Source organism: Camelus bactrianus, chromosome 6 (genome assembly GCF_048773025.1).
Source record: "Camelus bactrianus isolate YW-2024 breed Bactrian camel chromosome 6, ASM4877302v1, whole genome shotgun sequence".
Classification (NCBI taxonomy): domain Eukaryota; kingdom Metazoa; phylum Chordata; class Mammalia; order Artiodactyla; family Camelidae; genus Camelus; species Camelus bactrianus.
The window spans coordinates 5,050,136-5,074,151 of NC_133544.1; the positions used below are offsets into that span (position 1 = coordinate 5,050,136).

At 46.8% G+C, this 24,016-nt stretch overlaps 1 protein-coding gene across 1 annotated transcript in view; it reads right to left on the reverse strand.

The window, feature by feature from the left end:
• The window catches only part of EML1 (EMAP like 1), a 116,872-nt gene extending 99,777 nt beyond the window's left edge, over nucleotides 1-17,095 (reverse strand). Inside the window, 2 exon segments of the mRNA XM_074365046.1 lie at nucleotides 16,470-16,560; nucleotides 16,562-17,095. Of these exon segments, the coding sequence (XP_074221147.1) occupies nucleotides 16,470-16,560; nucleotides 16,562-17,080 (610 nt within the window). The 5' untranslated portion in view covers nucleotides 17,081-17,095.
• Between the last annotated feature and the right edge of the window lie 6,921 nt (nucleotides 17,096-24,016).

The window sequence follows — 24,016 nt, forward strand, 5'->3', positions numbered from 1 at the left end:
TATTTCCATGACCCTTGAAACAGCAACCCTGCAGGGATGTCTGTCTCCCCTTCCCACCTCCTCCCACTTCAAACCGGCCCTAAATCTTGACACTTAGAGTCTCTTCCATATGGAGGAAACCCCTGAACCAGACAAATGGCAGCGCCCATTGTACAGGGAGGGAAGAGCACGCAGACCCTGGAAGCACAGAATGCAAGCAGAAAGGGTCCCTGAGAAGGTCCCTGCAGGAAAGACAGCCCCACAGCCACCTGCATGCCGTGTGGTCCCTCCAAAGGGCCGCATGGTTTGTAGACCAGCCCAGCTTCACAGTTCCTGTTTCTAGTTACTCTGTGTCAAAGGAGAACCTACAGCTGGATGGTGCCTGAAATCTACACTGTTAGATTTCGGTTAGAAGGGACTCAGTGACTGACTGCTTTCTCAGCCTCTACGCAGCTGTTTTGGTGTCATGAGGACAGAGCTCTGTCCATGCCCCCAGGCACAGGTGACCGAGGGGCCGGGCTGCCACACCTGCCAAGGAGCACTGACAATGCCAGTCAGCCCAAACTGCCCCCATGACCAACCATACGGCCCTCTGTTGTACTAACTCCAACAGCCATTTACTGTCCACTGAGTGAGCGGGGCAACACTCGTTCTCAAAGACAACAGAGGCTGTGGTCTTGAGGATGTCAGGAAGGAGCATGTGGAAAGAAGGTTAGGAGGTGATCCCCAAGACATGGGAAGAAGCTCTGTGGGGGGACCCCTGACAGGCGTCTGGAGGTGGGAACGGAGAAGCATGAGGAATACTTCGCCTTGTGGTCAGGAGTCCTGCTGTGCACAAGGCACAGACACATGGATCGTGTTTTTAATATACATGCAATGTATAGCTTTATCTTCGCAAAATCTGAGTATATGTGAGAAACCACCATTGGCATAATTTATCCTCAGCTGGCATTCAAGGCTTTAGAAGTCATTATTTCTGGGTTTAGTAAATGAATTCATGAGCCCCCTGCTCTAGAGCACAAGTGGCCGAAGGGCCGTTTAGCCTCGTCTCCTGGCTCCTAGCCTAGTGCTGCTGTGCGTGCTAACAGACTCCATTCTTTTCGTTACAAACTGTTTTAACGGTAGATCAAGTAATTTTAAAAAGATGAAATAATTTTTAAAAATTAGTTTACTAGTTTTTTAACCATAAGTTTGCTTTCTCTATGAGTCTGTTTCTGTTTTGTAAACAAGTTCATTTGTGTAATTTTTTTAGATTCCACAAATAAGTGATATTATATGATACATATCAATTTTGCTTGCAAGGATCAGGAGGCCCAATCAGGGCATAGAAACCAGAGGTGCGTGAAGACTGAATGATTCATCCCAGGAACGTGGAAAAGAGCCACCACGTCACTTGACTGGGTTTTGGAGAGGTGAGACCTAGAAGGTAGAAACTGGGTTTGAGCCAACACATAACATTGAGGCCACTGAAGGTGGCAGAGAAGGAAAAGCACGAGGCCGGGCTCTGCCAGTTGACAGCTGTGCGACCCCAGGAAGCTGCTACGGTCCCAGTCGCCTGGCTGTGACAGAGGCCAGTCCTCCTGGTGCCAGAGCTGCTGGGGGCGCGGGATGAGAAACCACAGCAAACGAGCCTGTAGATACTACGCAGATGTGAGGTATCACCGTTCCTCTTCACAAGCCAAGAGCCAGGCCTGTTAACAGTCGACACAGATTCCTGTGGAAGGAAGTGGGGGAGGGACGGAGGGGTGATGAATTTGGTCAAGTCAATGGACTGTCCCTGAACTTTGCTTTCCCAGGACAAACCTCGGCACATCTGGCCACCTGGCTCTGCAGGCAGCTGGCTGGCCCGAGGGGCGCTGTGACACATGACTGCCATACAAGGGCCATATGGCTCCCCCAGGGGCACCATCCACTACAAGCCAGGCTTTCCACTGAAAAAGTCAGTCAAGCATCGGACCAGTGTGCACGGACACAGTCCCAACAGGAACCGCCCTGGGCAAGGGCCACCTTGGCCATCAAGTCCCACTGGCCCACAAACCATTCCCCCAAACCCCTGGGGCCTGGCAGGCTTCTGAATTCGGGTTCTGATCTTAGAACCAAAGCAGGGGGCATGTGCCATATATTACCCAACATCCCCAGAAGGGGCTGGGGCAGGGCCCTAATCACACTCAAAAATAGCCCTATCGAAAAGTGAAAGAACTTTCATCTGAAAATACATATAAACCATTAAAAGCCACATGCTTCAATTTAGGGGAGGTTTTTTCCCTCCCCTTCAAACGATGTCAGATCAGGCCAAGCCTAAGAATGGAGTTACCAAAAAACATTTGGTTTGCAGAGACTTCTGGATTTTAAAATCACAGATAAGGGATTAGGGGCTGAGCTGGAAGCTAGCTCTCCCTCAGGCCATGGGATCCGAAGGCATCTGAGACAAACACAATGCTTGAGACAAACAGGCAGAGCCCAGCCTAGGGCTGGCCAGGGCACCTGTCAGACCACTGGACACAACTTCTTGGCACGTTTCAGCCCACCCTTCAGCCGGAATGGAAAGCCACACAAGCAAGAGGTTCTGCTGCAAAGTCAGCAGCTTCCCCACCTCTTTAAGATAACTTGAGGGAGAAAAGGAATTTAAAAAAGAAAAAGAAAAAAAGCAAGGCACTTTAGCCAGGGTATGACCCTGGAGAACAAGGACAACATTTGGTAAATAGGATATTTAAGTTGATAAGGAAGTTTACAGCTTTAAGAAAACGCCACAGAATCCTGTAAACAATTTGCAGTGGCTTTTTTTTTTTTTTGGTAGTGGCTTACTTTTTAACCACCTAGATTTTTGAATGCTCTAAAAGCAAGGCATATGTATAAAGAATTTTTTCAAGGGCCAGGAAAACAACAGCAATGACTGCAAAATTTGCAGAATAAAAGATGCAATTATCTATATCGCATTTTCTTGTTAAAGAGAGTTAAGTGCTCTTATGAAAGTAAATTACCAGGTCAATGCAGATACTACATACAGAAGGTGACGTGGGACCACTCAAAGGAACATGAAAGTAAGTATATGTATGTGTGTGCATGGCTGGGACACTGTGCTGTGCACCAGAAACTGACACACTGTAACTGACTGTACTGCAATTTAAAAAAAATTTTTTTTTAAGTTAAAAAAAGATAAGAAAAACAGAGAACCCTGGGTTTTGTCAGGAGACCCGGGTTTGGGATCTGTCACTCCCTGAACCGTGCGGCCCTGGTGAAGGAACTTAGCACCCGTCAGGCATCTAATGGCTCTCACCCCTCTAGCATGAACGTGATAAACAGTATTTAGCCAACCTACGTTAGAGTTTGGGTGTAAGAATTAAGTGAGAAACAGATCTGAAGGCGCTTTTAAAACTATGAAAAAAAACTAGAGCGGAGATCGTTTTACATTGGGTTATGTTTTAAGGTCAGTAAATGAGATGAAAACAGTGTGTAAAAGCCACTCCTGAAGAACCCCTTAGCCTACAGTGTCCCGCACACGTGGTTTTGTGTAAACTGTAGTGTCTCTCAGTAAATCCCTCCAATGTGAGAACAAACTACAGTGCTTGGCCTGTGCTGAGAGGCCATTTCAAACAAACAAAAAGAAGAGGTACATAAACAAGACAAAATGTGTGTGTGTGTGTGTGTGTGTGTGTGTGTGTGTGTGTGTGTGTGTGTATACATTGTTTTTCGCCAAGTATGGACACAAAGATGCATAATCCATGAATGCTGTAAGCTCCTACACTGATTCCACTCTACAGTAACTCAGGGGCTTTGCTACATGTGACTCTGAGTTATTTCACTGCTGTCAACAATGAAGAAGTGTTTCTGGTAATACTGAAACGCTTTTCAGAATCAGGAAGTCCTCCCTTTGACTTTCATGATACTTTAAAGATAGCACGGCCCTCTGTCTAATTTTAGTATTTGATTTTTCATTCGACAAGCATCTATTAGACACATGCTATAACGGAGGCGCTGTGCAGAGCAACGGAAGGAAGCAAAACAAAAACACAATACGGGGTCCCCACCCTCAAGAAGTGTGCTAGCTGGGGGTGGAAACAAAGGCTTCAACAGATAACCATAACGCAAGATGGAATGGCCAAGCACCAGCTAGCAGTGGAAGTATCAACATTTGGAAATGGAAAAAAAAGAAAGAAAGAAAAAGAAAAAAAAATTGGAAATGAAGAGGAAAGACCAAGGACCCTGGATAGACCAGGGAACATCTCACCCAGGAGACAGGCCCCCAGGATGAACTGTACTTCAGTGTGGAAACAGGAGGCAATAAGGATTGATAAGGGCTGACCACAGAGCCGCAGGGATTCCTGGCATACTGGAAAAGAGACGCACCCAGCAGACAGAGGGGTGTGGTGAGACCCCAAATCCAGCACGTACTGGATGCCTATGTGGCATCAGGACCTAGGAGACACCTTAATAAATACTGACATCTTGAGTCTAGACAACACCACTGGACCTCTCGTGCTTGTCTTCCAGACCCTACTCTGTCCTCCCCGGGAGGGGTGAGGGGTGTAACGTGGTCCCCTGCTCCCTGGCTCCTTTGGGTTTGCCCAGTGGGACACAGGGCAGCAGGTGGCAGGGAGGCAGGGAGGAGAGTGGGGTCAGGGTGTTTATTCTTCATAACTGGCAGACTCAAGATTCGAACCCAGATACCAACAACTATATATAAAACAGATAAACAACAAGGTCCTGCTGTAGAGCACAGGGAACTATGCTGAATACCTTGTAATAGCTCATAATGAAGAAGAATATGAAAAGGAATATATGTACGTACAACTGAGTCACCATGTTCTAACCAGAAACTAACACAACATTGTAAATCGACTACACTGCAATAAAAAATTTTAAAAAATCCAAACCCAGAGCTATCTGTCTCAAAAGCCATGCTTTGAACCTGGGGGGTGTAATCTGGTGATAGACTACAGAGGATCTTGAGAGAAATGCACGTAATCTCTCGTGCTAATTCCCAGGAGTTAGTGATTCATTGTGGACATGTGTAGCCTACGCCAGCTCATCTTTTTAAACAGTTCTGCAAACGCGATGCTCCAATCAGACGTTCATGTCAGCAGATTGTGCCAAATGCGCAACAGCTTATCTTTAAAAAAAAAAAAAAAAACCAACAAAAACTCAGAGATATTCCAAGACTCCAGCCCAGATCCTTCCTAGATCGTGGGTATCACATCTGCTGTTTCCTTTCTTGGATTCTTAGCTAGCTGAGAGAGAATGCACGCTATTGGTGATCAGAAGGCACATGTCATGGAATTTCGTGAGCAAACATATGCCCCTCATCATCTTTCTAAACTGCTCTAAAATTTTTTCCACCCCAACTCCACCCCCCCATTCCTAAGAGAGCTTAGACACTTGTCACCATTCTCTTGTTTGTCAGAGTGACCTTTGTTGCTGGTTGATGGTGTATGAGGCAGTTTGGCGTCTGAGCCGTTTCCAGGATTCTGCACCACCCTTCTTGAGCCTGGACTTGGACTGATGCTAACTTGGGGAAAAGAACACATTTCTTATTACAGGGATTCCAGAGATAAAGTGCTTAGACTTTACACAGGCTGAGCGGAGCTGCTGGTACCACAAGTGGGTGTGACCCGGTGACGCCCCAGCAGGGACTCTGACAGCCTTGAACTTCGAGGTAATGACCGCCCTCTTCTTGCACCTGGCTTTGAACCCTTAGTCAGACACTGTTTGGTCTGGGATTCTGTGACTCATAAAACTATAGTTTTAAAAAAGGTTCTGTGCAGTGGGGGGTATAGCTCAGTGGTAGAGTGAATGTTTAGCATGCACGAGGTCCTGGGTTCAGTCCCCAGTACCTCCATTAAATAAATAAATACATAAGTAAACCTAATTTCTCCCCCCCCCCAAAAAATAAATAAAAAATAAAAAAGGTTCTGCAAGGGAAAAAAGCCAGTTACAAAAGGACAAATACTGTGTGATTCCACTCATACGAGGTTCCTAGAGGAGTCAAATTCATAGAGACAGAAACTGGATGGAGGGGGCCAGCGGCCGGGGGAGGGAAGAAAGGGATTTACTGTTTAGTGGGAACAGAGTTGCATTTTTGCAAGATGAAAAGAGTTCTGTGGACGGATGGTGGTGATGGTTGCACAACCATGTGAATGTGCTTAATGCCACGGAACTGAACACTGGAAAACGGTTAAGGTGGTAAATTACATGCTATGTGTATCTTCCCACAATTAAAAACTAAAAACGGGTTCTGGAAAAGCAGGAGAATAATGAATGGAGCGAGGCTGCTGGAGAAACACGGAAAGCACTGGACCTGTTGACGGAAAGAGCGGACTGCTTCATCACTAGCCGGTTACCGCAGTGCAGCGGGCTGCTCACAGAGCACGGTGAACTTCCTAAGTGGGCAGTTACCAGACCCAAATGACCGCTTAACATTTCCACTCTGAAATGACTCACTATTTCATTCAGTACACAGGTGCTGAGGGCCCACGGTGCTTTCCAGGGGTGGGGTGGGGAATCGAGGTTTGCGGTGCGCTGAGACTCGGGGCACCCGCGTGGGGCCCCCAGTGAACTGCACCTAAATTAAAGCCAAGCCCAGGAGGGCCCCAGGCACGGAGCTGGGCTGTAAAGGTGGGGTCTGGGGAAGGGTCACTGCAGGGAGGCAGGGGCACAGCATGTGGGAACACACGTAAGCCGACCCGGCAAGTTCAGATGTCACCTGAAGTCCAGATGACAGCATCAAAGGGCACCTAGGAGGAGGGGCCGCCCGGGTCAGGAAGTGGGCGGGGGGCCGTTCACAGACTCGGCCCTGCATCTTCAGAGCAGTGGGAACTTCCTCAGGACTTTGGGCAACTCAGAGATAAATGAGATTCCTGCTATAGAAAGTGCAGAAGTGCTGTGATTTGAAGGGAAACATGGGTGAAGACAGGGAAAGTCATTCCGAGACACCCACAGCAATCCAGTGGAGGGAACACAGATCTGAGCTAGTAACTAGGGTGTGGCCTCGCCCAGAAGCAAGGGGCCGACTAAAACCACCTCCCATACCCCTTCAAGTCTGTGATCTGTCCCATTTTTTGATCCATCAGTCATTCATCAAACACAAATCAGTTGGGGAGGGTATAGCTCAGTGGCAGAATGCATGCACAAGGTTCTGGGTTCAATCCTCAGTACCTGCACTAAAGATAAATAAATAAACCTAATTACCCTCCCAAAACAAACAAACAAAAACAAAAGCAAAAAAGAAAAAAAACCACCATCAAACACACACATACAAAAAACCACACAAATGAGCACCTAGTAGGCTGTGGACCATGGAGGCAGACTCCGGGGTTCAAACTCCAGTTCTTGAAAAGGACTAGCCAGGGGACCTTGGCAAGTTATGTAAATGCTGGGGGCTCACAGGTCACAATGCTGATGACCATAACAGCCACCTCAGAGGGGTGTAGTGAGGATTAAACAGGGGAAACCTGTCAGTGCCTGGACCACTGACACTGGAGGTTGCCTGGTGAGCCCTCCAGCACTGGCTACATCTCCCTCTCCTCCCCTGCTGCTACACACACACACACACACACACACACACACTAGCTGCCCCACACTGGGGAGAGAAAGACGAATGGAATGCAGCCCCTACCTTGGAGAAGCACAAGCTCTTGTTGGGAAATAACAACTGTGTGGTGTTAGAGCTGTAATTAAGTACAAGATGCAGTCTGAACACATATTTTGATATAATTAAATTATATCAACTCAATACAAGGCCATTTTCAAGGAAGGCAAAGAGATGACACATGGAGCCAGATTTCAGTCTTTGAGAGCAGTGGAGTGTGGGCAATCCTGCTTCATTATTCTCTAAAGGACTAATTCGGCGGAGCCAGGCTAACAGCTCGGTATCTTTATTACAGCTCCGTACGGTCCCCGGGGAGTGGTCACCACGTTTTACACATGGGATGGTTAAGCACTGCAAGTAACTTGATGTTACACAAAGTATCATCTAAGGATTTTCAACTGTTTAAGACGATAATTGGGGCTAAAATGTGTAGCAATGCTACAGCATAGGACAGTCCCAACTCTGCCCAACTGCTTCTCCACTGGAGCATATTTTTCTAAGAATGGCAAAATTCTTGTTACACCAAATAACTGTCGGGGGCTGATTTAACAGTCAGATCTTTTTTTGCTGCTAAGAATGCTAGTTTTGCCAAGAACTACTTCACTGTGTCAATTACTTTGGCTGAAAATAATTTGCTTTAAGCCCGTTAAACCACCAAATGCTTTTTGCAAATGTTTCTACTTTTTGATTCAAGTGGACCAGTGTCCAGCTCGAGACTTCCTTATTTGTGCAGATGAGTTTGGGTCCCCTCAGCCAGTCTCCTCACTGTCCCACGTTCAATTGTTCCTGGGTTCTCCCTGTAACGTTTCCTCACCTGCAAAGCCTTCTCTTCCAATGTCCAAGTCTACTGGTTCTTTGATGAGGGAGAGAGTTAAATGTCACGTGTATGTGCATGTGTATACACATACCTGTGACAGGTGTCCAAATACGTATGCGTGTGTAGATTTGTATGTGAGATGTAATACAATATATATACACACACACACACATTATTTCAAGCAGACAGAAAAGTGGTAGGAGTGCCTTCCCTGTTTAACCCAACTTAGCACACACCTGCGACAGGTGGGGCACTCTGGTGTAAGACACAGCAGATGGGCTCTGATTTCACTCAAACGATATTCACCAGGGACCCACCAGGGGCAGGCTCCGCCCGGAAAGTGATGATGGCCTAACAGGGGCTCTGAAAATAAACCACCACGCCAGGCCTCTGGGGTAATGTGATGACAGAGGTTTGGGGGCCACCAAGGACACCTCACCACACTCAGGAGCCAGGGGTGGCGGCAGGTGAAGGAGCTGGGGGTTGGCTGAGACAGGCAGCCTGAGGGCCTTGGGTGCCAAAGGGGAGGGAGGGGCCCTGAAGACTTTCAAACAGGAGGCTGCTTCCCAGATCAGGTCTATCTTCCCAGAGGAGCATTCCAAGCATCTAATTTCACCTTAGGTGAGCTCACTTGCGCCGTGGGATTCCGTTACCATCTACACATTGAGGGCTCTCAAACTTTTTATCTCTAGTCCAGACGTCTCCCGACTCCAGTCCCTGCAGCCTGCAGCCTGCAGCCTACTCAGCCCCTTGGCTTCTATGTCCCATCCGTCCCTCATGCCCCACAAGCCGCAACTGAACCACTGTCCGCCTCCCCAACCTTCTAGCTCCTTCTGTCTCGGCCCATGCTGCTCACTTGGATGGATGAGTCAGGAGCCTGGGTAGCATCCTGGATTCCCCCTCCTCTCCACGCCTAATGACTTAAGTCCAGGTGAGGTTAGCCCCTAATCAGCACCACCTCTCCCTGGATTCACACGCCAGCCTCCCTGGCCCCACTCCACATTGCAGGGAGAGCCATCCTTCAAAATCCCTGCAAATCTGACCACGGCACTCTCTTGCCTCAAAATCCTCCACCACATTCTCTCTGCTCATTAGAAATGAGACCAAACTCCTCAATGTGGCCAAAAGGCCCCACAGGATGCCCCCCTCCCAGCCTCATTTCAAGCTTTGCTCCTTTTTCTTTCTTTTTTTGCTTTGCTCCTTTTTCCTGCACCACATGAGGCTTTATTTCAATTTCCAAAAGGTCCTTCGCCCCCTCAGAGCTTCCTACTCTGAATGGAATGTTCTTCTGCCCACCCTCTCCCCACCCCCTTTCAGTGAGTGACTTCCACACATCCAGGAAAGAGCTCAAGCGGGCCTTCCTTAGTCTGATGCCCAGTAACACTCCTTACCCTTTTTCTTGGTACCATCTATTCCTGGGGTCATTAAACAACTAACTGTGGATGTGATGCTGAGTGCCCAGTTCCCAAAGAGCAATGCAGTCTGCTGAATGCAAGGACATGTGGCGCCGGGGTGTTGCTGGGACCCTCAGATCAGTGCAATAACCAGTGCGGTGGGTACTCAACTCAATAAAAAGGGAACTGAGCCTGGAGGCAGAAAGGCTAGTTGGGGCTGCTGGTTTTACAACCACCCCAGATGAGAACTGACGAGGGTCTGAGCTAAGGCAGAGGAAGGAATTATTAGATACTTGGGGAGCAGAACCTATAGGCCATGGAGATGGGAGGGCAGGGGAGAGAGGGCTGGTGGATGATGACCAGGGAAATCTAATGTTTCTGGGGAAGACCATGTTTTAAACATGCTTCACTGTCCCGTGTGCAATGTATTCACCTTAAATCGACTCCATCGGCCAAGTGAACTTCAAGTCCCCACTCCCCGCGAATACTCGCCTCACCATCTCTATCCTCATTATCTTTAACTGTGAGCTGCTCGTTGTCCTTGAAAGGTTATTGGTGGGAATAATGGCCCCATCAGGACAATGATGCCTTCCCCTCCAGAGGGCACAGAACCAAGGACACGGCCGCTCCCGGACCACACCGCACGGCGATCTGGCCGCCACCCCAGGAGGGCTGGCACCTCTGGTCCTCTCTCCCTCTATAAAGAGCCAAGGTCTCCTACGGAACTCCCCACCTTGGCAGGCTCTGGGCTTGGCGTTTTTGCCCTCTTGCATCATCTAAGCCTAAAGGTCAATCTGCCCCTTCACAGTGGGGGTAGTTTATTCAAGACAGAGTGTTTAAATCTTTCCCAGCAATCTGGCAGAATAAATACGCTATTGCCTTTTAAGACACAACTAAATACTCTATAAAAATGTGGTTTTCCACACATAGTTTTTTCCAGTAAAGATACAGTGTTAGAGGAAACAAAATTGGAAGTATGTCTACCTAACTCTTGACTGAAAAATAAATACTTTTAAGAGAGATAAACTTCTAAAGGGCTCTTTCTTTAAAGTAAACCAAAAGGATGTGTACTTTCTCCTGCTGGCACATAAGGACACCCTCCCCCCCGTCCCACATGACATTAAAACAAATGTGCTGCTTTCAGCAGAATATTAAATTTATGTGTCAAATATCCAGTGAGACGAACATGGAGCATTGAGGGGGGAGGTGTACTGATAATTGTACAGTATTTAGAGTTTACAGCAAACTTTTTATTTTCACTGTTTCTGGTGGCATTTAAAATATTTTGCTAATCCTAGAAATCCTCTATTAATAAGCTAGGATTTTAAAGGTGAATACTCGTATTTTTCCTGAGAGAGATTTTCCTAAGTAGTCCAAAATACCATTGATTTTTAAGCCCTTGGAGAAACCGCTTCACTAATAAAAAGCAGTGCTTTTATGTACAATTTTCAGTGCTGTCCGTGATTCAGGTTTTCACGCTTCCAGTTTTACAGCTTGACCAGACTAACAGTAGAAAGAAAGCTGTTATTTCTTTATCCACCCTCCACTCAACTGAAATGTTTATTTTTCAAGAGACTCTCTGGCTTACTCTACCTCAGAAATTAACAATAACCAACCGAAGGTTACTTTTGAAACACGGTTTGTGAATTTCCCACCAAAATGCTTGGGTTTGTTTATCATGTCATAAATGCTTGTGGTTCTGTGCCGGGTGGAGCACCAAGTGTACCAATTAGAAATTCTCGCTCGGCACGGGTGCTTGCCCTGCAGTTTTCCGTAAAAGCATTTTCTTTTGATTTTGCTATCAGAGAAAGCTTAAATCAGTCGTCTGCCACCACATAAGAATACATAATAGGTTTGAAAAGACTTCATGTTGTTGAGTTCAAATGATTTCCTCACATGCGTTCCTTGATCCTGTTTCAAACCCAGCTATTTGCCAACCTGAAAATCCTATGATAACCAGAGTTGAGAAAGTGATCAGAATTACAGATGCCAAAATATTGCTAAGATTTTAAATAAAGTATTATCAATTCCCCAAATATAAATGCTTAGGAATTAAAACAAGTTTTCACTTCAAAACTAGAAAAAAAAATGGAAGTAGCTTCAAAAGATTATTATCGTGACTTCAAAATGTCACTGGGAGCTGCAGGTAGTGGGGACTTGACCTGCCACGGTTATTAAGAAGTAGCACCTGCAGGTGAAGAAGCCCAGCTACACTGGGGAGCTGCAGACACACCATGCATAGGCTTTACAAGGTATCCGATAAGGTCTCTCACGACGCCTTTCCAGGCAGGATGGAAAAAGGACGTTAGTCAGCATCATAACCTTTAAGGCAGTGACCAACTTCCATGTTATTATAACGCTGAAATATTCTATAGCATTGGGGTTATTTGCAGGATGGTAATACATATTATAATTGTGTTGTAATCTGATAGGGCTCTGCCTACTGGAAGAAAGCCCCTTCAAAAAGAAAAGAAAAAGTAAGAAAAAAAGTTGGGGGGTGCTTAGCCACAGTACATGTAAAACAGACAAAATTTTAGGTGAAGACTAACAGCAGAGGTAACGTGAAGTGACAAGCAAAAGGCTAATATGATCTTGGGCTGCATTAGTAGAAGTATAGACTTTAGAATAAGGGAGGTGAAGAATCCTGCTCTACTCTGCTCTGTTTAAAAATCGTACTTGGAATACCGCATTCAGTTCTGTCAAATTGTAAAAGGCATTTAGACAAAAGAAAACAAGTGATCAGGCAAGCCAGGATGAGTGAGGGTCTAAAATTGTGTTTTTTGAGGATTTTTTTTTTACTGGTAACGTTTAGCTGAAAGAAGACGGGAAAAAGAGCTATCACAATTGTCTTCAAACATGACCTAGTGCATAGAAAAGAGATAAAACCTATTCTCTATGGGCCCAAGGGGCAGAACTTGGGCTACATGTTGACCGCATTTAGGAAATGACTGTCTGAACTGTACAAAGAAGGAATGGGTTGCATGAAGAGATAGTGAGTTTCCAGTCCCTTGGAAGTCCTCAAACATGAGGTGAATAACCTTTGGAGCATCCCTCTCCTCTCTAGCTGTGGAACAGAGATTTCGAGCCAGGGAGGGATGGGTGGACTGAACCAGTGGAGGACGGCGCGGGCGAGGAGGACCACTTCAGCTAGAGCCGCTCCACGCTTATCTGCTTTACATTTGGGTTCCTGGGTGAGCTGTAGTTTGAAGAAACATTCAGAGGCTTAAGAAAGTAAACCATGAGATGAGATCACCACTTTGGTCCCCTCAAATGCTGAAATTCTATCAACTATGGTAACTAAGCAAGAATGTGGGTTAACTTGTTTTTTGTTTTTGTTTTTTGTTTTTGCATTGACTTGGTCTGATGAGCTGTGATTGATGAAAGTATCAGAAGTGACTCACAGAAATGAAACAGCAATAATATTAGGTTCCTCCCACCCACTTCCTTCCCTCTTTCATCCAGTTCCTTGATTCCCCAGTCTTGTATCTGGAAGGTGTAAGAAGAAGAACTTGCTATCTAGATTTCAAAACATTCAGACTGGTTCCTCAAAAATGGTAAACCCAGAGTTACCACACGCCCCAGCAATGCCACACCTGGGTATCTACCAAAGAGAAATGAAAACATACATTCACACAAAAACTTGGACATGAATGTTCACAGTAGTATTACTCATGATAATCAAAAGGCAGAACCATCCCACATGCCTAGCAACTGGTGGATGGATAAAATGTGGTCTATCCCTACAACAGAATAGTATTTGGTCATAAAAAGGAATGAAATACAGACCCGTGCTACAATGTGGATGAACCTTAAAACATGGTGCTAAGCGAAAGAAGCCAGACACGGAAGGCCAAATACTGTAAGATTCCATTTACATTAAACATGCAGAGTCCATGGTGACGGGAAGCAGATTAGTGGCTGCCAGGGGCCAGGGCGGTGGGGAATGGGGAACAGGACCTAGTAGGTTCTGGGATTTCATCTGGGAGGTGATGAAGATGTTCTAAAATTAGATAATGTTGATGCTTGCACAATAATGTGAATATACTAAAAGCCACTTAAATGTACACTTTAAAAGGGTGTATATTTTTAGAATGTAAATTGTATCTCTATACTGCTATTATTAAAACAAAACAAAAAAATTCACATTGGTATCCAAGCTTTACTGGTTGTATGACCTTCTAAAGTCAGTAAGTCTCTTTGAGCCTCAGTCTCCTACAAAAAGGAGGACGGTGATGCTTCCTTCGACCAAGGAAACCTCTGGAAGAAATATGGAGTAAAGGATGGCACTTCCCAAATGAGAAGCTGGCTTGGAAACAATAGCTTTCATCCACTTTCCAACTATTGTAGTTTTACTTAGGGCAATAAACGAAGCTTGTGATTTCTAGCTCACTTTACAGAGTTCTAAATAGTTTGAAGAAGAAACATGGCACACACTTTCTACACACACATCTTTTAGATCCTGAGAGGGCCAGGATCTAAAAGATGAGAAGGCATAGTCTCTCTTCAGGAGGCTAATACTGCCTGTGTTGACATTTAATATCCGTTACAAATTAATTAGGAGCGATAGTGAGGAAAAAAACCATAATGGAAGATGGAGGTTTCATTCATTAGAACAACATCCTCTCTCGCTCCAGTCTCATTCATATCACTAACGGCTGTCTGTATCTCACCGAGAGGACGTTGCCTGTGACAGGCATCCACGTAGGAAGTATGGGTAGTATTTTCTGAAGCTAATACATAACTCTGCCTTTTTAGTTCCTGTCACCATCAAAAGCACGAAGTGCTGCTCTACATCTAAAACTCTGAGTTCACAGATTATACTGTTGTAGTCTTGTCATTGTGATGTAAATCTCTAATTTAAAAAGAAAAAGCTTTTTTTTCCAATGTAGCTAATAAAATATCCAAATGTTTAGTGCTGGGTGAAAGGGTGTCTCTGTGATTTGCTGCTTTAATTGAATCATCATAGTAATTAAACTGAATTGCATTCATTTGTATTGAAGCCTCTTGAAAATAATTTTACATCAAAATTTTACAGCCAAAGACATCATCAGTTAACATGCCTTTCTGCCTCATAGGCTACTCTTCCTTTAAACTTTAACAATAAAACAACCAAAAAATAAATACAGAGCTATAAGCATTTTAGGAAAAGCCATTCAACAGTTATGACTCAATTGTACTTTGAAGTGATCTTATTGCTTGATTCTAGTTATTTTAAAGTCATTTTTCTTTAAACTGTTAGCCATATGACATAAGAGTTGGTTTTCACTTTCTTCTAGACACCATTACCAGTAAAATTCCTTACCAATATCTCTAAACTAGCAATTAACAAGAAAAGGCAGAAAACCAAAACATACACGAATAGATGTGCAGGTCAACTTCATGACTGAACTGCTATTTAGACAAAATGACTGGCCCCAAACAACTGCTCAAATACCTCCTTAGTGTTTTGGAGTGCAAGACTGTTCCCATGGCTCTAAACTATATATAAGAGATTCCAGGGGCCAGCAGACACATTCTATCTGCCTTCAACTCCGAAACTGCTGTCAAATTTGGAGAGAGCAAAAACTTTCTTTCATTCCACTGAAGAGGGCATTATCAAGTTAATGAAGGCTCATACGTGATTAATATGAAAATTGTAAGTTACCAAAACTATCAGAATGTATACTCTCCCTAGAAAAAGATGATAAGCTTTGCAGAAATTAACATCATCACAGAGGGTGACTCAACACAGTAATCTTATTGCTACAGAGAATAGCTCCTATTTGCAGACAGGTGTTGTATAACTAGAAAGTTCCCCTAAAGCTCAATTACAATTACAAAATAAATTGCTCGAGTTGTCAAAGCATCTAGAGTTCCAAATTATTCCGACTGCATCGGGGCAAATTCTATCAAATACACATTAAAAAAAAAAAACAAAACTTCCAGGATCCTCTAATAAAGCAATAAATCCAACATATAAAACAGTGTATGGTGAACTTTTGTGCATAAATTGTCACACATCATGGTCTACCAAAATATTCAGTCTGCTGTGAACATCTTTTTCAACCCTGTTAGTTGAGACTAAAATCTTTCAAGCACGTAGGATTTTATATATATTTTTTAAGATGCCGTATTAATGTTTCCTTCCAGTAAAAAAAAAAAAAAAAATCCATCACCCTGTAAACAAAATAGCCGAAAGACTTTCAAGCCAGGTTCCCTTTGCCTGTTCGTTAAAAAAGCTCTAGATTGCATGAAACTGGGATGATTCCATCAAAGTAGAACTGAATGGATCCCGGGGGTCTATCCGCAACAAACACTGCGCACATCCTCGAAGGAGTGTTTTGTTATTAAGTGATTTGTTTTCCGAGTTCCTCATCCAGACATCTCCAAACAGATGTGAGTTTGGAGGCAGAAAGCAACACGTCCCCGGAGCCCCGGGGCGGCCGGGCCACCCCACGCGCTGCCCGGCCGGTGCGCTCGCTCGGGTCTCCCCGGGACCCGCCGCCCCGCGCGCACTGGCCGGCGCGGGAGCCGGGCGGGGCGGGGGCGCAGCGAGGCGCAGCCCGGGGCCCGCGCGGCCCAGCACAATGCGCCCGCGGCGGCGGGAACCGCGCGCCCCTCCGCCGCAACTTTGCGCGGCCTCCCCGGCCGCCCGGCCTCGCCCCTCGGCCCGCTCCCCGCCGCGGCCCCCGCCCGGCCGGCCGCCGCCCCTCACCGTTGCAGAACTGGAGCAGCGAGGACGTGTCGTACAGGCTGCTGTAGCTCGAGAAGCCGTCCTCCATGCTGAGGCCGCCGGGCAGCGCTCGCTTCCCCGGCCGGGCCGCGCCGCCGCCGCTCACCCCCACACTGAGCCGCGCCGAGCCGCGGCCGGCGCTGGCGCTGGGGCCGGCCCTGCTGTGGCGGCGGCCGCTGCCGGTTACCATGGCAACCCCGGGCCCGCCGCCGCCGCCGCGAGAGCCCGGCGCCCGCTCTGCCCGCCAGGGGGCGGCCTCGGCGGGGGACGTGGCCGGGCGGGGACGGGGCGGGGCCGCGGGCGGGCCGGCCGGGTCCCGGGAGCAGAGGGCGGGCCTGGGGCCGGGATGCCCCAGTGGCGCCGCGGCCAGGGCCCGCCTCCCCGCGCGGCCGCCGGCGCCCCCCAGGAGGGCGGGACGCGGGGTGGGGGTGGGGGCGCGGGGACAAAGGAGAGGCGGCTACGCGGGAGGGGAAGCGCGGCGAGCGGGGGCGCCGGCCGGGCCCGGGCAACTCCTCCTGCGGACGCCGGAGCCCGCGCTCTTCGGGGGCGCTGTCCCCGCGCCCGCGCCCGCGGGCGGCTCCAGGACCAAACATGGACAACTTGTGAGCCCATTTCGGCCGCGTTTCCACCTCGGAGCAACTCCACTTTTGGCCACGTCCTGCCAGGCGCGCCCCTCTCTGCGCACGTTCTTCCGCCGCAGCCAGGCCCTGGCTCGAGTGAGAATTAGCGCAGGGTTTGTAACTCCGCTTGAACCTTTGCTCGCGGGCGGAAAAAGATGCGGCTTCCCACTTTAAAAAGAGGCCCTCGTAATGTCAGGCTGGAAAGGCTGCTGCGCTTAAAGGAGCTAAAACATCTGCTCTCTTCCCTCCCACTCTGATCAGCCCCTGGGGTGCAGACTTGTCACATTACACACTTGTTAACTTGTTACGGGACCCAAGGAACTCTGTCTTTACTCTCTCAGAAAAACGACGAGTTGGGGCAAAATTCGATAATAACACACGAATTAATAATAATGGTTAATGATTTGTGTTTCACTGCCCACGGCCTACAATAAAGATGCCGACAAATAACAAGTGAGGACGCAAGAGAGAGGAATCTGTGAGTCTGATGATCCTCTGGGTTGGTCCAGAACAGACTGCATAACATTTATGCTCCTGGTCACACAATAGTTACAATTCACTCACATGTAAAATTTTGAATGTTTTCAAGTTATAGCTATTAACTCCTGTAGGTTGGACATAAGTAGGTGAGATGAGAACTAAGTAAAAAATCAGCATTAGGAAAAACTGGAGGCCTCCCTGGGGTTCAGAGGCAAACAGAGGCCTGTCTTTGCAAAAGCAGAACGCTGGGTCAGGGATGGGGCTCTGTTGCCGCCTCTGGGGTATGTTTGGCATAGGGGTCAGCAGGACTAGCATTAGATGCTGTGGCAGAAGGGAGAGGTTGAAGCCCTCATCCAGGTCCTGGTCCAGGAGACCAAGTGCCGAAGACAAGAGACTGTCAAAAGGAAAAGTACACGGGGGAAGGGGGTAGTCCTTCAAGGGCTACAAGTGCCATGGGTTTGATGGTGACCTGGTGTTTGAAGGACAGTGTTACTGATTGCAGAGGAAAGAAGGAACAGGGCCTGCTGACAGGCCGAAGGGCTGGCCTGACTTGAATGGACAGCCTGTACTGCAGACAGTGAAAAATAAGAGTGGACTGAGAGAAGGGGGCCAGGTAAGAGAGGTCCTGAGACCTGGCAGAGGAGCCTGAGCCAGACCTGCCAGGAGATGGAGGCAGGAGATTGGTACCCAGGTGGACGGTTGACAGGAGCGGAATTAGAGATGAGTCTGAGTGTGAGGTGGCCTGCAGGAGTCCAGGGTGTCTGCAGTGCTCCAAAAATGAGGCACTCAGGTCCCCCAATGGTCAGAGGGAAGAGAGAGGCTGAGGGACAGGCCAGAGGGTAACTGCTACAGGACGATGCAGCTGGAGAGATGGAGAGGCCAAGCAAGAGAAGACAGCAAGCCTCCCGTTAGAAATGTCCCATAGCAACTGCAGATGCAGGCCAGCTAGCCAGGGAAAGAACGGGGAATTGGTGATTGTCAGCAAAGAGGCTGTAAATGAGCTCTCTAAAGGAGAGAATGGAAGTTCAGAAGGGAGCTGGGCAGAGCCTTGGAAAGGGAAGAGAGGAGGAAATTGTGCAGGAGCTGTCAGAGAGGCAGGACCATCAGCCTATCCTGTCCTTTCATTAAGCTAAGAGCACAGAAAGTCGCAAAGAAGTGGGCCTTTTCACAGGGTTCTCTGCAGGACGGGTCAAGGAGGATGAATTAGGGGAAAGGGCTTCGGTCTGGTAACAGAGGGCTCCCAGGTGACTTGGAGCATCTTGAGGAGACAGTGGGGATGACAGCCAGGCTGCTAGATGTCAAAAGGAGAGCACATGTAGATGGTCATTTCAGGACTTTGGCAGGAAAAGGAAATGGAGGCCGAATATGAGGGTCACATGAAGCCCCTACCGCTGCGCAGGACAGGTGGGCCCTCTGCATCCCAAAGGCCAGAGGCAGGTGCTAGGAGGGGGTGCTTTTGAAGGACAAGACTTAACAAAGTTGTGCATTTGGATTTAGCCCCTCTCTGTTTTCTCATTTCCTGTCTTTCTCCCCTTCTAGGTCAGTCTTTATACGATCTCTTCTCCTTTTGGCGGTTTTACACTTTAGGATGCTTTGGATAATTGGTCTGAAGAGCTGATGTGTGGCTTCCTCAGACTTGGAAAGGAAGTGACAATCGTGAATAAATGACTGAAAGATTCTTCGCTTCAGGAATGTTTGTATTCCTGATTTATAATGTTATGTTAAAGGTGTGATCGTTGGTGGCCCCAACGAAGAAAGGTTAGGGAATTCGGATGTGGGACAGGAGAAAAATGGAGCTGGAGATTTTCTTAGAAGATTTTACTTCCACTAGAGCAAAATTACAAATAACAATTAACGCAGTCCAAAAAAAAAAAAAAAAAAAAAAGCTCGGTCCACTGCTTTTGAGATGATAAAGATCGTTATTACGCTCTTAACCTAGAGTATTAAACAGCTATGTTTTTCCCACAATGGTACTCTAAAAAAAGCAAAATTTAGCATAATTACAAGGATACACATGTTAAGTCAATTAGGTATAATCTACACAGCTTCTTAAAAAGATCTATGGAGAAAGTTCAGGAAAAATCTCTGAAAACTTTAATAATGTGAGATTTTGCGCCCAAACATTTTAACAGACTATCATTCTGCGTCATTTTGAGATAATTTATGGCCTGAGTCCAAAACATGTTGTCGTTGTAATAAATGATGTACGCTGTCTAGGACAATATAACCGTAGCGTTCAGTGGCATTAATAGCAGCGTTTACACAACATGTGCAAAAGAGAAAGGAAAATGGGAGCTCTGTAGCCTTTATTCATAGAGAAGTAATAAAAAAAACTTACCCAGAAATGTAAAGCCTTGCGCATCTATTGTTTAATTCAACGTTCTTCCAAAACACAGCTCTGCAACACCAGGCACCGTGCTTGGAGCTGGGGACACAGCACACAAAGCACAGTGCTGTCCCAACGGCAGGTGTCTTGAAGTCAATTTAAAGAGTCACATCAGTACTTCAAAAAATGAAACAGAATCAACTGTACTTTAATTTTAAAAAAGAAAAGAAAAAAGAAACAGAAAATTCCACTCTGGATATGTACCCAAAGAAATCGAAAGCAGGGTCTTGAAGAGACATCTGTGCACCTGTGTTTATAGAAGCATTAGTCACAATAGCCAAAATGTGGAAACAACCCACTGTCCACTGACGGATGAACGGATGCACAAAATGTGGTCTATCCAGACAATGGAATACTACTCAGCCTTCAAAGAAAGGAAATTCTGACATGTGCTATCACGTGGGTGAACCTTGGGGACGTTCTGCCACATGAAATAGGCCAGTCGCGAAAAGACAACGCTACGTGATTCCGATTGTATGAGGCGCCTAGAGGAGTCAGAGTCGCCTAGGCAGAGAGTGGGGTGGTGGCTGCTGAGGGGAGCGGGCGCTAGTATTTAACCAGGACAGAGTTTCCTTTGAGGGTGATGAACAAGTTCAGGAGACAGATGGGGGTGATGGTCATGCAACATCGTGAATGTCCTTAGTGCCACTGAACTCCACACTTAAAAACAGTTAAAATGGTGAATTCTCTGTTGTGTATATTTTACCACAAGAAAAAAGTAATAAAATAGGACATATCAGGGAGCATTGAACATAGCCAGAACCTGCGTCTTACCTTGAAGCATCAGTCGTTACTTGAAAGGTCTGTACGTGCGAGTGAGCTGTGGGTGATGTAAGATGTATTTCTCCCTGTAGGCTACACAGAATAATCATACAAGTAAAAGTGTGACTACAAACTGTGATAAGTGCTATGAAACAAAACCAGAAGGGAGGGTTTCAGATTGTTCTGGAAGGTCTGAACTGGACTGAGGAGTAAAAGGAGGGACCAGAGCGGCTTTAGGCAGAGAGCCAGTAGAAGCTGCTTCAGGCGAATGAGGCTCTTTTGAGGAACTGAGGAGATTACCAAGGAGCCGCCTGTTCACGTGGAGGTTTCTGATTTTATTCCAAGAGCAAAGAGAGGGTGCCCTTCAGTTAATGTTTTGGGTTAACTCGTGCCCCTCCCCAATGCTTATGCTGAAGCACTAACACCTGGTACTTCAGAACGTGCCCTTATTTGGAGACGGGGCCTTTGCAGAGGTAATCAAGCTAAATGAGGTCATTAGAGTGGGCCCTAATCCAATATGCCTGTTGTCCTTATAAGAAGAGGAAATTAGGACACAGACACACACAAAGGGAAGACCATGTGAAGAAACAGAGAGAAGACAGCTGTCTGCAAGCTGAGAAGAGAGGCCTGGCACAGATCCTTCCTTCCCAGTCCGGCCGACACCTTGATTTTGGACCTCTGGCCTCCAGAAACAATACATTTCTGTTGTTTAAGCCACCTGGTGTGTGGTGCTTTGTTGCAGCAGTGCTGGCGAACTGATACAGTTAGTATAATATCTCAAAGCCAAGAACTGGGTATGTCAGAGGTTCAGGACACCAGGCATCACTGATACTAAGTTATGAAATTTAAAATACATTTTCTCATAATAAGACTGTTATGCCATAAAATGAGAGATAATCACAGGTTCTTAACATCAGTAGAGTTTTAAACCCTGTGGCCTCCAACCTGCCTGCTGTCACAGCAGTACTTTCTACGACATCCCTGACACCTGGTCACCCAGCCTATTTCAAAGTTGAAGAGCTTGAAATATTGTTGGTTATTTTTATCCCAGACCACCCCTCCCAAAGCATCCTTCATTGATCCTCCTTTTGTCTGGTCGATCTAATCTCCCTCTGTCTGGACGCAGGCTTCCGCCTGTCCTGAAATAGTGCACTAACAGCTTGGGTCCCAGTTTCCCTACCCCTACCTTGTTTTTGCAGGGTTAACTTGCTCCAAGAGGTCATTCATTCTCTGATGCCCACCACGTTAAGGGCACACATCTTGGCATGGGCTTCCGACCTGTCTGTGTTCCTGACACAAATGCACTCTTTGGCACCTGACACGCTCCTGCCACACCACGCTATCCACAACTTCTACCCACGATGCTCACACATGCCATGCACTTGAGCGCTCTGGGCCTCTGCCTATGCCATTCCCTGTCCGGAGCACCCACCTTCCCTGCCGGCCAGCCCTGTCTGTGAGGTCTTGGTGGGCCTGCTACACCCCACCACATCTACCGGTATTTGACTGTGTCCCTTACGTCAATCTGCCTTGCCTCGCAGGGACTTGCATGCGTGTGTGCGTGTGTGTGTGTGTGGTGTGTGTCCATCTCTCCCAGGAGATTAGATGCCTCTAATTCCCATCATGCTTGACACAACACTGAACATAGTTGGCAGTGAGTAATGCTGAGTGAATGAATGGATGCATCAATGAACCTGCTAGACAAAATCAGTAGCCCGTTACACACAATAGGCTCGAATGCTTTGAAGGGAGCTGTCATCTTCTCCAGGATAAAGTTCTCCATTTCTTCCCTGTCCATCATGAGACAAGGATCCCTCATTTGCGTAGATATCCACCCCACCCAGCTGGTCTCTCTTCTCCTGAATCTCGGTACCCAGAACTGGATACAGTAACCTCGGAGGACTAACCCGAGTGGCATTTCCCTTACATAGCTTGGATGTCATGATTTTATTAATGCAACTGAAGTTTGTACTGTTTTTCTGTTTTGGAGTTTTTGGTTTTTGGTTTTAGGTTTTGAGCAGCCAGGATAGCCACTGGTGGTTCACACTGGACTTGCGGTGTGAACCTATCAGTCTTTTTCAAATAAACTGCTATTGGGTCTTTGCCCTCCTGTCCTGAGCTAATTGATTTTTTTTCATCTAGTGACAGGATTTACCTTTACCCCTGATAAATGTCATTTTATTTGTTTTAATCCATCCTTTTAACCAACCAAAATCTTTTAAACTCTTAAATCTGACATCTAACACATCAGCATGGTGACAGCAGCAAATGTACCACAATAAACCCAGGAATGTCTTCTCCATCCCTATCACTGATAAACACATAACAGCGCCGGAGGGGGTGGAGCTCCGCATGCAGCAACGGCCACACCTCACCAGCTGCGTCTCCACTGTATCTATAAATACTCTGGATATGTTTGTCCAGCTAAATATCAAATCACCCTGGTTGTTCATTCACCAGCCTGTTTTACTCCGTACGGTCCATGGGGTTTTGTGAAGGATACTAACCAATGATTTGTGAATACTGTCTGGTAACACCACAAAAAGAGAGGATGGATTCGGTTTGCCTCTTCGTAACAACACTTCCTTCCAAGTGAGTTCACACCAGTGCTTCAAAAATCTGTTAAAATTTTTGCTCAGAACCAATATTAATATCGAACTTATCAGCTATATTTTCCAAAACCCAACTTATTCTGCTTTTTGGAAAGTTATGACAGTTTCCCCTTCCCAGCTTTCTGCGACTCCCATCTGGCCAAATCCGAGACCACTGTGGATGCCCAGAGAACATATTCGTAGTAACTAAGCGGTCCCCCACCATCTCTCACCTACCTTGGGCTCTTGACAACTTCTCCTAAGGGATGTTTGTTCAACTCTTTCCAGTTTTAAGATTATTCTCCTTATTGGAGAAAAAGAAACCTGCAAAGCCCTCAATATACCGACTGGCTTTCAGAGTCCCTCAGAGCCCCCATTCCTCCAACTCACGCATCCTCTGCCTCCATCCACTCATTCTGCTTTTCATTCCCCAAACACCCCGCAATCATCTGCCCCTGGGCTTCGCTAGTGTGATTCCTGTTGTTGGAAATGTCCTTCCACTCAATCTGTGAGCTCAGCTCACACGCCACCTCCTGTGTGTCCAGCCAGAGTCCCTGCCTCCTCCATTGCTGTCGGTACCTTTCATCTGGGCGAAACCGACCTGCTTTCGGAAGCTCTGCAGTACCTGGGCTGTCCCCCTTCCCTGGGGGTAGGGCTGCCGCTCTTCACAGTGTTTATTCATCCTCCCCC